The sequence below is a fragment of the Podarcis raffonei genome, chromosome 11 (genome assembly GCF_027172205.1).
Source record: "Podarcis raffonei isolate rPodRaf1 chromosome 11, rPodRaf1.pri, whole genome shotgun sequence".
Classification (NCBI taxonomy): domain Eukaryota; kingdom Metazoa; phylum Chordata; class Lepidosauria; order Squamata; family Lacertidae; genus Podarcis; species Podarcis raffonei.
The window spans coordinates 476369-489948 of NC_070612.1; the positions used below are offsets into that span (position 1 = coordinate 476369).

General features: G+C 55.7%; 2 protein-coding genes across 3 annotated transcripts; one reads left to right on the top strand and one right to left on the bottom strand.

Moving 5' to 3' along the window:
- The first annotated feature begins 1911 nt into the window (after positions 1-1911).
- LOC128423602 (beta-1,3-galactosyltransferase 5-like) lies at positions 1912-4066 on the top strand. The gene is made up of 2 exons (XM_053408952.1): positions 1912-2650; positions 3163-4066. The coding sequence occupies exons 1-2, from the start codon at positions 2288-2290 to the stop codon at positions 3832-3834; spliced, it is 1035 nt and encodes a 344-aa protein (XP_053264927.1). The 5' UTR covers positions 1912-2287; the 3' UTR covers positions 3835-4066.
- Positions 4067-5460: 1394 nt separating this feature from the next.
- LOC128423603 (uncharacterized) lies at positions 5461-11034 on the bottom strand. Of its 2 annotated transcripts, none has more exons than XM_053408953.1 (5): positions 10790-11034; positions 8965-9336; positions 7595-7744; positions 6567-6716; positions 5461-5992 (listed from the first exon to the last, which is right to left on the bottom strand). In XM_053408953.1, exons 2-5 carry the CDS (start codon positions 9308-9310, stop codon positions 5649-5651), a joined length of 990 nt encoding a protein of 329 aa, XP_053264928.1. In that variant the 5' UTR covers positions 9311-9336; positions 10790-11034; the 3' UTR covers positions 5461-5648. The 2 variants fall into 2 exon arrangements, with proteins under 2 accessions (XP_053264928.1, XP_053264929.1); XM_053408954.1 differs by lacking the exon at positions 10790-11034 and adding an exon at positions 10393-10474.
- Positions 11035-13580: the final 2546 nt, after the last annotated feature.

Consider the following 13580-nt stretch of genomic DNA (forward strand, 5'->3'; position numbering starts at 1 on the left):
GCCCCCAGGGGGAAGCCCCCAGGCAGGAGCCCAGACCCAGAGACCCCTCCCCGCCCAGGCCGCGTCTGTCCGGTGGGAAGGGAGTGTCCCCAGGCAGGAAGGGGTTCTCCTTGGGGCAACCTGGCCCCCCTTGTGGGTGTCCTGGTGCAATGGAAGAAGCAGAGCTGGATTGACGTCTGAGCTAAACAAGCTCTTCCTGCCAACCTAGCAGTTTGAAAGCACGTCAAAGTGCAAGTAGATAAATAGGTACCACTCCGGCAGGAAGGTAAACGGCGTTTCCGTGCACTGCTCTGGATCGCCAGAAGCAGCTTAGTCCTGCTGGCCACATGACCTGGAAGCTGTACGCCGGCTCCCTCAGCCAATAAAGCGAGATGAGCGCCATCAACCTCAGAGTCAGTCAGACTGGACCTAATGGTCAGTGGTCCCTTTACCTTTTAAACAAGCTCTAGCTTAGGGCCCCACCCTCTTGGGGGCCCCCAAAAAATTTAAAGGTAAAAAAAACCTGGATATAGCGGTACATTTCCAAAATATAAGATATACTAATATACATCTTCTCAATTGTATTTCAGTTCAACAATTACTTTGACAAAATACATATTTTGTTAGGTGCAAATGGCTTTAGATACCTATTAGGTAAAGGTAAAGAGACCCCTGACCGTTAGGTCCAGTCGTGGCCGACTCTGGGGTTGCGGTGCTCATCTCGCTTTATTGGCTGAGGGAGCCGGCGTACAGCTTCTGGGTCATGTGGCCAGCAGGACTAAGCTGCTTCTGGCGAACCAGAGCAGCGCACGGAAACACCGTTTACCTTTCCGCTGGAGCGGTACCTATTTATCTACTTGCACTTTGACGTGCTTTCGAACTGCTAGGTGGGCAGGAGCAGGGACAGAGCAACGGGAGCTCACCCCATCGCGGGGATTTGAACTGCTGACCTTCTGATCAGCAAGTCCTAGGCTCTGTGGTTTAACCCACAGCGCCACCCGTGTCCCTATATTATATTAATTTACTTCTTCTCAATTGTTTTTCAGTTCAACAATTACCGTATTTTTTGCACCATAACACTCACTTTTTTCCTCCTGGAAAGTAAGGGGAAATGTCTGTGCATGTTATGGAGGAAATGCCTACGGGTGGCATGCCTACGGATTTTCCTCCTCTAAAAACTACGTGCGTGTTATGGTTGGGTGCGTGTTATAGAGCGAAAAATACGGTACTTTGATAAAATACATATTTTGTTATGTGCAGATGGCTTTAGATACCTATCAGATCCATCAATAATATATAGCACAGGCACAGGCAAACTTGGCCCTCCAGATGTTTTGAGACTACTATTCCCATCATCCCTGACCACTGGTCCTGTTAGCTAGGCATGATGGGAGCTGTAGTCCCAAAACATCTGGAGGGCCGAGTTTGTCTATGCCTGATATAGCATATATTCGACCCAAAAAACAGTGGCAATTTGTTGTTGACAAAGTAGAGCTGCACATAGAACGGGCCCCATTCCCTTCAGGAGCTGAGGGCCTCATCCAACCTCAATCTTGCCCTGGTCAGAAGAGCCCCCTGGATCAAGGCAAAGGGGGCCCATCGGGTCCAGCACCCTGTTCTCATAGGGGCCAAGCAGATGCAGTCATGGGAAAATCCGGAGGCAGGATTCCAGCACAAGAACAGCCCCCTCCTGGGGTTTCCAGAAGAATTCTGACATTCCCTCTCCTCCTCCAGGAATTTGTCCCATCCAATTTGGGGGCCACCCCTGCCTCCTGCAGGAGGAAGTTCCATAGTTTGACTAGGCGCTGTGCAAAGATGTATCCCTCCTCCCGGTGCACACACATGAGATTTGCCTTTTTTCTTTTGCTTAGGAAATGCAAGAGCAGGAGAGGCCAAGGCCGGGAGCATCGATAACCATCACGGATCTGCCACCCAGCCACTGCACATCTGCCAAAGGCAGCAGGGTCCCCGCGTCCTGCTCTCTGGTTCCCCCACAAAGCGTCCTTCCTATTTGCCCTCCCTCCGGCCAGCCGAAATGAAGGGCCTGCAGGTGGCATTCTGGAGAGCCCCCTCTCGCCCTGCCTGTGGTGCTCCAGTCCCCCTTTGGCCTTGGCTGCCATAGTCAGAGGCCGGGTGGCGCTTGGCCTCGGCCCCTGCAGATCTCCTCCCTCTCGCAGCTGGCCTTTGGCCGGCCAGCCTGCGCCCAACAGGCAAGAGCAAAGGCCAGCACTCCTGCCCAGCTGCGTCTCCTTGCCTCGAGCGGCAGGATGTGACCAGAGGCTGCTGGGACTGCCATGCCCCGCTCCCCATGGCCCCGAGGCGCCCCTGGGGCTCAAAGGGTCTGGCCTGCCTCTGTCTCCTGCTCTCCTCCATCCCGGTCTGGTGCCTCCTGCTCCTGGCCGATGGGGTGCAGAAGCTGCTGGGGGCCTCCAGCTCTTTCTTGGCTGCCTGGCAGGAGCCCCCCCAGAGGACCCACTCTGGAGCCGGAAACGCAGCCCCCCCGGGGGTGGACTTTGGACCTCTCTTCTCAGAAGCTGGCTGGGAGCCGCACTGTGAGCCTGGACAGGTGCTCTTAATCCTCGTGACGTCGGCCCCAGGAAACGTGGAATCCCGGCAGGTGATACGGAGGACCTGGGCTGCACAAGAGAAGCCCCAGCCTTACCCCTGGCAGGTCGTGTTCCTTTTTTAAAATTTTTTTTATTAGGAATTTAAACAAAACATATTATCTTAAAACATATCATCCTTAATTTCCCCCATTTTCCCTCCCCCCTCCCTCCCATAAAACAACCCCCCCTCCCCGCCCCCCTGACTTCCCTCAGTTCTGATCTCTGGTTTCTCTATAAATGCTATTCTCTGCATGTTACAAAATTGTATAAATCCTTAATTTGTCTAACTGGTTATTATCAATAAAAGGTTTGTGAGTGTTTATTCAAAACCTGCCAAGGAGTCCAATTCACTTTGTTGCATCTTTAGATACTTTGTAAAGGGTTCCCATTCATCTTTAAAGTCACAGTTATCCTTGTCCTGTAGTTTATGTGCCAATTTTGCGAATTCTGCATAGTCCATCAGTTTCTCTTGCCGTGATTCTCTAGTCGGGATTTCCTTGTTCTTCCATCCTTGTGCTATTAAGACTCTCGCCGTCGTTGTCACATACATGAAGATATTTTCCAACTTCTTTGGCAGGTCGTGTTCCTGGTAGGCCGAGGCGCAGGTGAGGGGGGGGCCTCCCGGCAGATCCAGGAAGAGCAGGAGGACTTTGGGGATGTCCTGGTGGGGAATTACCTGGACACCTACCGCAACCTCACCTTGAAGGTCCTGCATGGCGTCCGGTGGGCCCTCGGCCGCTGCCGGCCCAGCTACCTCCTCAAGACAGACGACGACTGCTTTGTCAACACCGAGTGGCTGCCGGAGTTCCTGGCCAGGCAAAACACCCTCCGGAGCGGCCTCTATGCAGGCTCCGTCTTTGCCCGGGAGAAGCGGAAAGTCATCCGGCATCCCTCCAGCAAGTGGTACGTGCCGAGGGAAGCCTATTCCCCGGAAGAATACCCGCCGTATGCCAGCGGCATTGGCTATGTCCTGTCCCTGGACGCAGCTGCGAGGGTCCTGCGGGCGGCAGAGAGCATACCCCCCATCCCGGTGGAAGACGCCTACGTGGGCATCTTGGCTCAGCGGGCCGGTCTGCGGCCCAAGTCCAGCGCCCGCTTTGCCAAGCAGAACGCCAGGTGGCGAGTGTGCAACTTCCGCTACCTGATGGTAGTCCACAGCCTCAGTGCGCCAGAGCAGGAGCTGGCCACGCGGAGAATGCGGGAAGCCCGGCACGCCTGCAGAGACAGGCCGGAGGTCACCAGGTGGTGAGCTGGAGAACGCAGCATCGGGGGGCGGGGCCTTGCCCTCCTCCGGCTCCGAGTGCGGATGGCAGCAAGAGCCTAGCGCTGTCCTTCTCAGGCTCCTTCCCCAACACCAACCTCCAGCTAGAAAAAGCAAGTCCTGCTGGCATTTTTGGCGGAAAGGGGGGATATGAAGGAAACAAACAATATTCTGTAGGCCCAGCAGAGCCTGGATGTGCCAAGAGCCTCTTGGCAAGAAAGGGAGCCCCAGGAAGAAACGAGGCTCCACCTTCAAGGCTGCCAGGCAGCCTTGGCCCATCTGGCCCAGTCTGACTGGCAGCAGCTCTCCAACATCCCAGGCAGAGGGAGGGCTTTGTCACTGGACTTGAACCTGGAGCGTCCCATACCTGGAGGATGTGATCCAGCACTGGGTGCTTTCTTTGTGCCTGTTGCAGCAGCCAGAATGAGGATTGCGAAGCCTGCAGGAAACTCTGCATCAGCCAGCAAAACACCCTCCCCTCACACGCATAGTGGCACTTCAAGGAGCAGAGGGGGCGGCTGTTTTGCCAGGAGCCACTCAGGCACACGCACACCCGACCTATTTCAGGACAGCTTACCTCCAGGCATGTGAGAGAGGGACTGCGAGGCACTGAATAGCTGCAATTCCTGCATTTTAGCTGCAATTCCTGCATTTTAGCAGCAATTCTTGCATTGCAGAGGTCAGACTAAATGGGCCTTTGAGTCCTTTCCCAAACTACAATTTTGAGATTCTGCAAACAGGCATTATTAACAACACATGCTAATCCTAACCCTAATCCTAATCAACAACTAATCCTAATATTACTCATTAGGCTTACTAATTTCAACTAGAAACTCATCTCAGCTCCTCCCGGTATTTCATAGCCCAGTTGTGGTGTCTAATCAGTAAAGTGGTCCTTTCCAGGAGGAGACACCCCCCCCCATCTTGGAACAGTCAGCTCAGCTTGTTGCTGCTGCAAGCTGGAAATGAATGGCGCAAGATATTCCCTCCCCACGCTGGGGGGCTGGGGGGCAAGCGCACACAGCCCTTGGCCCTTCAGTGCCACCAGAAAGACCCAGAGTCCCGGTGGACGGAGGGTTGCTTCCTCCTTTGGGGATGCTATCTGCCTTTTATTGCCTTCAAGGTGGGTAACTTTGCAGCAATAGCTTCTGTTCAGAAACGGTTCGGCTTCTCTTGTGGAATAAGCCTGTGTCACACCACTTCAGACTGTAGGCAAAGGCTTGTAAAATTGAAGTAAAACCAATACAGTGGTACCTCAGGTTACAAACACTTGTACGTGATGTGTTTTCAGGTTGCGGACCATGGGAAACCCAGAAGTACCAGAAAGGGCTACTTCCAGGTTTCGCCGCTCATGCAGAAGCACCAAATCGCGTTGTGCACGTGCGCAGATGCGGTGCTGCAGGTTACGAACGCTGCGGGTTGCGGATGCGCCTCCATCATGGATTATGTCCGCAACCCGAGGTTCCACTGTAAATAAATAAATCCCTGCACCTTGAAAGCTAGGATGTCAAGGAGAAGAGTAGACAAGCACATCCCTCCCAAACATGCCAGGATATTCTCAGCCCTCCATTTCTGAACACTGCTCTGATGTTTCTGCACAGGAAAGAGGCATAATACATTTCCTCATTTTTAAATTTTATTGAAAAAATAAAATTTTACAAAAGTCTGGAGGCTTTTCTGTAAGGGTACAAACACTGACCTTGGCAAATGCCCCCCCTCGGCACAGAGGGGCAAATGGAGTCCCTTGTGCTGCCCCTGCCCAACTTTGATGGAGTCTCAAAAACTTGGGCGAGGGAGGTGGCTCAGGGTGGGGCTGAGCCGTGAGGCCGGAAGCCGGCGGCAGGTAGCAGCCAAGCTTCTTCCTTGAGAAGGGGAGAGGCAGGTGGGGCCCCCGGGGAACAGGGCTGGGATGGGGCCCCGTGGAGAGGGGTGCGGATGCCGTACGGATCGGCCGAGTGCGCGTGGCTCTGGAGCAGCAACTCGTTCAGAGTCTCGCCCACCTGCACCAGGTTGTCCGAGATGACGTGCAGGTGGGAGACGGTGTCACTGGCCAGGCTTTCCAGGAGGAGCTGCTGCTGCCGCGACGTGCGCAGGATCTGCACCAGGATCTGCTGCATGCTCTGCAGGAGGCTGACGATGCCGGGCCCTGAGAAGGGAGAGAGGAGGCGGGAGCAAAGGGGGAGGTCAGGGGGTCAGGGCAGAGACAGCACCCTAGGGGGACCTCTCCAAAAACACCGGAGAGAAGGGACACCTTTTCTGTAGATTTCAGAAGGAGATTTGTAAGCCTGGTGGGGTCCTATGCCATTTGTAAATGCATTTCAGGGAAGGCGAGCAAATTGCCTTGTATGAATGCATTCTCTTCCCAGAAGAAACGGAAAGAAGAGGTTCTGAGCTGGGCACCTGCAGACATGAAAAGTAAATAAGGAATTGCAGCAGTTGTTTGCAGGGTCACTTGGGCCCCAGGCAGTTTGTGTACATGACTTCTTCATTTTTCTCATTCCCTCCAATAGGACCCCAAAATCTGTAAAAACAACAACATAAACTTTTCCCTAGATGGGGCTGAAATGCCACATATCAAGTCACACCTTGCCACAGTCGAGGGATATTGGGAGAATGTGGAGTTGCAGAAGATGAACACAAAAGTGTTGTTCAGTGGTGTTGGGGTGTGCTTTCAACCCAACCTGGTTTTGGAGCACTCAATCCAAAGAAGTGACGCTCACCTTGACTGTCTGGCCCAGAGGGCTGCCCATCGTCCGCTGCCGCCTGTTCCTCTCCCGCAGTCTCAGGCGAGTCCTTCTCCGCAGCGCAGGCTGGCCGGTCCAGGCTCCCTGGCAAGGGGCTCAAGGAGCCCTCGCAGGCCAAGTGGGAATCTGCAAGATTTGGCAAAGGACTTGTGATTCAACTCCAGCAGGAAACCCCCCTCTCCTTAAGAGCCGAAGAAGAGCCTGCTGGGTCAGGCCAGGGCAGCTGCCCCATTGGGAAACCCAGAATCAGGACCCAAGAATAAGAGTGACTCTCCCTTCCTGTGCTTTCCAGCAAATGATACAGTGGTACCTTGGTTCTCAAACAACTTGGAACCCAAACACTGCAAACCTGGAAGTAAGTGTTCCAGTTTGCGAAATTTTTTCGGAAGTCGAACATGCTCTATTTTGAGTGCTTTGCTTCTGATTTAAGTGCCACACTTCCCTTTTGAGTGTTATGCTGAGGTCTGTTTTTGCTATTTTGTGTTTTTGTGGCTGTGTGTGTGTGTGTGTGTGTGTGTGTGTGTGACTGTGTGGAACCCAGTTTAGCTTCTGATTGGTTGATTGTGTGAACTGCATTGTTTATTGCTTTCATTTTATGGATCAGTGGTCTCTTTAGAAAGTAAAATTCATGTTAAATTGCTGTTTGGGGAATTGTTTTTAAAAGTCTGAAACGGATTAATCCATTTTGCATGACTTTCTATGGGAAAGCGCGCCTTGGTTTTGGAACACTTTGGTTTTGGAACGGACTTCTGGAACGGATTCAGTTTGAGAACCAAGGTGCCACTGTATTCAGAAGCATTGCAGCCTCCGACCAGGGAGGCAGAGCAGAGCCAACACGGCTCAGTAGCCACGAATCTCCCTCTTCTCCTCCATGAGTTTCTCTCTTCCTCTTTTAAAACCACCCAGATTGGTGGCCGTCACTGCCTCTCCAGAGGAGCAGATTCTGCTGCCTTGGGAGAAGCCTTGGTGGGTTCTCCCCTCCCTCCTTTCAGCTACACACCTACCAGCAGCCTGACACGCAGAAGCTGAGCAAGTCAACCGTCTCCCACCGCACAGATCCTGGGTTTGGCTGCCTGCCATCTCTTGTGGCAAGAACGGAGACGGCTTGGCCTCTGGGTCACCTCTGTCCTTGTGGGGAGGCAGCTTCCCTAGATCTGGAAGGGAAATGGACTCGTAAGGCAAATCACATAGAACAGCCATTGGCAACCTGGTGTCCTCCTATGTCCTCCCATTGGTTTGGACTACAATTCCCATCAGGCACAGCCTGCATGGCCATAGGATGCTGGCGGCAGCAGAGCTGTGCTGCCCAGAGCTGATGGGAGCTGTAGTCCAACACAGTGGACTACAGGTAACCAGGTAACCAAGCAAGACAGCAGTTGACAAGCACAGGTGCAAGCAGCACATTTGATTAGGATGGGCACTCTTGGTTTTTTTAAAAAAATACATATTTCAACGTAGGAAGGGGGGAATGACAAGCAAACAAAAAAGGGCAAAGAAGAGGTAAAGAAGCAAAAGAACTTTAAAAAGAGTGGTCTACAAGGCCAACCAGGAGATTGTTCTTGCAGAGAAAAAGCCCCATGCCAAGCTGAGCAGAAGCAGGGCAGATCAGCCCCTCCTCCTCCTTGCATGCATGCCACAAAAGCAGCCCCTCGTCCCCACTGATCTCTCTCCACCCAAGGTGGCAAGTGGTGCTTGGATGGAGGAAGAACCACATGACAGAGATAGATGCAAGCAGAAGAAAAAGGCTGGAATGGATCTGCCTTGCTGCTGGGTGTTGGCGCAGGTCACAGCTCCAGATCCATTCCAGCCTTTTTCTTCTGCTCGCATCTCTCTCTCTGCCAGCTTCACTTGATCCCCATTTTTTAAAAAAGCATTAGGCCTGGGTATGCCCCAGACCCCCCACATGCACCCCTGTGTTGCCAAGCCATTCCTCAGGACCCAGGCACTGGCATTCCCAGTTACCTTCAGATGGGGCCAGTAAGTAGAGAAATATTCATGGCTTGAGGCCACACAGCTCCATCCTTTGCAAATCCAGGGCATTTCTCGTCTTTCTCTTAAAAAAAATAAATGAGTCCCTCCCTCATTCTTGTGGATAAAATGTTTGAACCTGTACAGGTAATGGCACCTGCTCAAACTGAGAGGGTTTGTTCCTTCCTGCTCCTGAAAGAAAAATACCTGGGGGGGGGGGGGGAGAGTAGGGAGGCCTCTGATGCTGCTCTCTTACCTCTCCTCTTCCACCACCTTCCTCTTTTCTCCACCGTACCTGTTCACATCCCCCAAATCCTGGGTGGTGCAGAGAGGACCGGGGCTCCCCTGAAGCCCACCCCAAAGCTGGCTAGGGAAGGGGGGCAGGGGGGAGAGGAGGCTCCCTTACCTGGCAGGCGCCTCTCCCCAAAGACAGGTCTCCCTGCGGCTTCCCAGATCCTCTTCATGGTCTTGTAGTGGGGGGGTGCCTGTGGGGCGGGTCGCTCCCCAGCCTGTTGCCTCCGGGTCTCCCACTCGGAGTAGAAGGCCTGCTTAAGGGCCTTCCACTTGGAGCGGCACTGGGCCACGTTGCGGCTGTAGCCGGCCAGGGCCAGCCGGCGGGAGATGTCTCGCCAGAGGGCCTCGTTGGGGCGCGAGGTGGAGGCCATCAGCAGCGTCACCTGCCGGCAGCCTCCGATGAACGCCAGGAGGCAGGCGATCTCCTGCTGGGTCCAGGCACGGCCCCTGGGCATCATTCAGGGCGGCTCCGTGGGCTGGGCACCTGCAGGGAAGACGGAAAGAAGGGTGGGCACCAGGAAGGAGCCAGATGGGGCAGCAGTCCCAGGGTCAGCTGGAAACCAGGGAGCTCTGCTGGGAGGGGGGGTTGCACCAGACTCCCCTTTGCTGCCGCCATCAGGCTCCCTCATGCAGGCAATGATGAGACCCCTGCAAGACCTCCTGCCTTGGGCCTCGGCTGCCCCTTGACCCCAAACAGCCTGCCTGCCTCCCTCTTCAGTATCCCTGAATGTGGCTCCTGGACTCCCCCCACCTCACAATTCCCAGTTTCCCAGCAGCAGGTCCTGCTCACTTGCTTCCCACTGGGGTGACAATACTGAGCCAGCTGGACCCAGCCTCTGACTGGCCCTATGGCCATTTCCCACGTAGGGCCCCAGCTCAGAGGGTCTCTGCTGGCATCTCCAGGTGGGCTGGGAAGGTGCCCTGCCTGAAACCTGGGAGAGAGCCTCTGCCAGCCCGTGTCAATAATGCTCAGCTGCATGGCCCAGCACAAGGCCAGCCTGGGATGTCCCTCCGTCTGGAGGGAAGGGCACCTGTCTGGCATGCAGAAGGACTCGTTCAGAGCTGGATGGACCAGGCAGAGGAATAAGCCCTGCCTAGCTGCATGGGGGAATCGCAGTTCATGGAGAGCGGCGCCGGCAATTGCGGAGGAGATTTTCCCCTGCGACTCTATCTGGGCTAGGCTTGGCGAGCGGCAGCCTAGAGCCACCTTTTCTGGCCACCCGACCCCCGGCCAGGCCTTCTTGCGCCACTTCTTGGCCCCCGAAGGGACTGAAGGCCCGAGGCCGCTTCCTGCAGCCCTTTGTTTTTCCAGAGCGCGCAGCAGCTGGCGGGCGCCCCTCTGCACACGCTCAGAGGCCCTGTCTTGTGGAGCGAGCGTGGCGCCGGGGCAGGACCAAGGCTCCCCGTCTCCGCCCGCCCGCCCGCCCATCCTCCTTCCCTGCCGGGGCTGCAGCTGAGCTGCCCGGCCAAGCGCAAGGCGCGCGCCCGGCGGGGAAGGGAGCGCGAGCGTGCCCGCCCGCCCGGCTCCGGCTCCCCTTACCTGCCGCTGCGCTCGGGGTCCGGCTGGCCAGCGGCGGCTCTGCGGATGCCCGGCCGCGCCCGGTCCCTCGCCCTCCCGCCCGCGGCGACGAGGCTCGGGGCTCCGCATGGCCGGGCCGGGCGAGGCTGCGCAGGACCAGGGCGCGCGCGGAGGCGGCGAGGGCAGCAGCAGCAACGACGACGACCCCGCCCGGCCTGTCGGGGGGCTGCACCCGCCGCGCCTCTGCCAGCAAGCACGCGCGACGGGACCCTTTGCAGGGGAACCCCTTGGGGTGCAGCACGGGGACCCCCTGGCTGCGCCCCGGAAGCCTCTCTCCTCTCCCAGCTGCGCAACGCGGCCGCCCTGGCTGGACCCCAATCCTGAATGAACAAGCCCTTTTCCTCCCGTGCCAACCTACCTGGACCCCGAGGCCGCCCCCGGAGGCTGCCCTGCCCGCGCCCCCTCCCAGGGAAGCTGGGAGAGGGCCCTTCTCCGCGCAGCGCAGCGTCAAACTGCCGAACTCGCTCCCGCGGGAGGCAGCGATGGCCGCCCACCTGGACCGGGGCATCCCTGGAGGAGGCGGCCGGCTTGGGCTGCAGCCACAATGGCCGGGCTCGGCCTCCCGGGCCAGAGACAGCCGCGCGTCTGAAGGGCAGTGGCTGGAAAGCAGGGGGGGGGCTCTTGCTCTGGGGCGCTGCTTGGGGGCTTCCCTTGGGGCATCTGGCTGGCCACTGGGAGGATTAGAGAACTGGGCAAAAACAAACAGAAGAGGAGGTTAAGGGGTGATATGATAGCCATGTTCAAATATATAAAAGGATGTCACATAGAGGAGGGAGAAAGGTTGTTTTCTGCTGCTCCAGAGAAGCGGACACGGAGCAATGGATCCAAACTGCAGGAAAGAAGATTCCACCTAAACATTAGGAAGAACTTCCTGACAGTAAGAGCTGTTTGACAGTGGAATTTGCTGCCAAGGAGTGTGGTGGAGTCTCCTTCTTTGGAGGTCTTTAAGCAGAGGCTTGACAACCATATGTCAGGAGTGCTCTGATGGTGTTTCCTGCTTGGCAGGGGGTTGGACTTGATGGCCCTTGTGGTCTATTCCAACTCTATGATTCTAGGACAGGACAGGAGGCTGGGCTAGAGGGCCCCTGGCCTGATCCAGCTGCAGACTCGTTCTCAGGGTGCCAAGAAGGGAGAGGGCCTTTGCAGCTGCCTTGCTCCCTGCAGCTCACCTGGCGCCTGCTCTGCCAAGGCTCCAGGGTGGGTTGAACCAAAGGCAGACTGTTCCAGAAGCTCTGCAAACACCATCTTGGTAGTCCAGATAGTCCCACAATTAACTGGTAGTGGTTGCAGCAATCAACTCATCTGTATTGATATGTATTTGCTTTGATATTCTTTGTTTCTAATATTCTGTGGGGAGCCACCCAGAGTGGCTGGGGAAACCCAGCCAGATGTACAGGGGTATAATTAATAAATATTATTATTATTATTAGCTGGCTTTGCCTTATCTCTGAGCTTGGGGTGCTGGGCTCTGAGTCCAGAAAGAGGAGCTACCTGTAGGATTGGGGCATTTGGCACCTATGCCCTCATCTGGTCAGGTGAAGCGAGGGGAAGTCCTGGCCAAAGCGATGCCTGATGCTTCGTGTCAAATGAATACCTGCACAATGATTTGGGTGTGGACAAGCCGCCTCCTGGCTTCTGTCTCCGTCCTGCATCTGTAAAGCCTGGGTGACCCGGCTGATTTGCTGCAGGTCTGCACCTGTCTCGAATAAAGCACTAGAACTGATCACTCCAATGTTTCCACATCCCTTTTTGGTATCCCTGCACCCAGCCACTCCTATGAGTCCTCCTTTGGCTCTGCGGTTCAGAACACCGGAACTGGCAAAACCCCTTTGGGATGTTGTTGCTCCTGCTCTTGGGCCTGGGGTCAGTGTGGGGGTTCTTTAGCAAGGACCCTGTCACGGTCGCCACGTGTGGGGGCTTGGTTTCAGCTGAACCCCATCCCAAAGCCGAAGCTGTGCGTTAAGTGGCTCACGCCTGTGGAGCGCATCAGAGACACAGGCCTCATCAGACCCCAGAACCATATCTGGTGCCAACACACGCCTTCATTCCAGCCATTACTCTTGTCGAACCAGAGCGATTCCAGCTAAATAGTGACATCCTCCTTGCACTGCAACGCTCCACAGATGAATTGGATCCCAGAGGCACCCACAGATCAGGTGTTCATCCACAGCACAATGCAGCAATATAACAATTAGAGCTCTGCCCCTCCCCAAATAGGAGGGGGTCCTGACTTACAATATCACAGCTGGCACACTCAGTGAAAGTGCAGCTAGCAAAGGCTGCAGAGCAGAAAGCAGCCCTCCTTTCCGGAGGAAGCACCCTCAGGGCATGTGAAAAAGGAGCCCTCCAGCAAACTTCCTGTTTCAAAAGAGGCAAAGTTGGGGGCAGGCAGGGGAGGATCAGCGCTTATCCTAGGGTTACCAGATGTCCCCGTTTCTCAGGGACTGTCCCCGGATTTGTGAATAAGTCCATGGACAAATTCCATCCCCGGAATGTCCCCGGATTTCATCTAATGTCCCCGGGAAACGCAGCAGCGGCAGTCTCAGGAGCCCGGAGCAGTTGGCTCTGGCTGGCTTCAGGAGCTGCTCGGAGGTCCCCATGTGATGGTGGTGCAGGGGCTCAAAGACGCAGCTTCCGGGCTGCCTCCACCTTCCCTGACCCCAGCAGGTAAGCTGGGAAGGGAGGCTTCATGCTGCCTAATGGAGCTTGCGTGGAAGCAGGAGGGGGCAGGAATCTCTCAGTTAGGCAACGGGAAGCCTCTCTTCCCAGCTGAGGGATCCCCGCCCCCTCCTGCTTGCACGCAAGTAGAAATGGGATTGGGGCTGCTCCAATGGGAAGGGAGGCATCGCGCTGCCTGAGCCTCTCCGCCACCGCCGCTCTCGGCCCTCCTTCTCCGCCTTCCATGCCTGACCCACCGCGCACCACTTCCCCACCACCACCACCAAAGAACCAACAAGTCAGGGGCTGCCCAGGCTCAGGGAGAAAGGAGATAGAAGCCTCGGAGGAAGGGGAAATGTGGAGGTTGAGGTCAAGGTGGTGGCCGCCCCTCTGCCACCACCATCGCTGCAGCATCAACGTCCTGAACGTGTAGTATTTATTTATTTAATTAGTTAGTTAGTTAAAGTTCCCCAGATTCATTGAAAAAAATC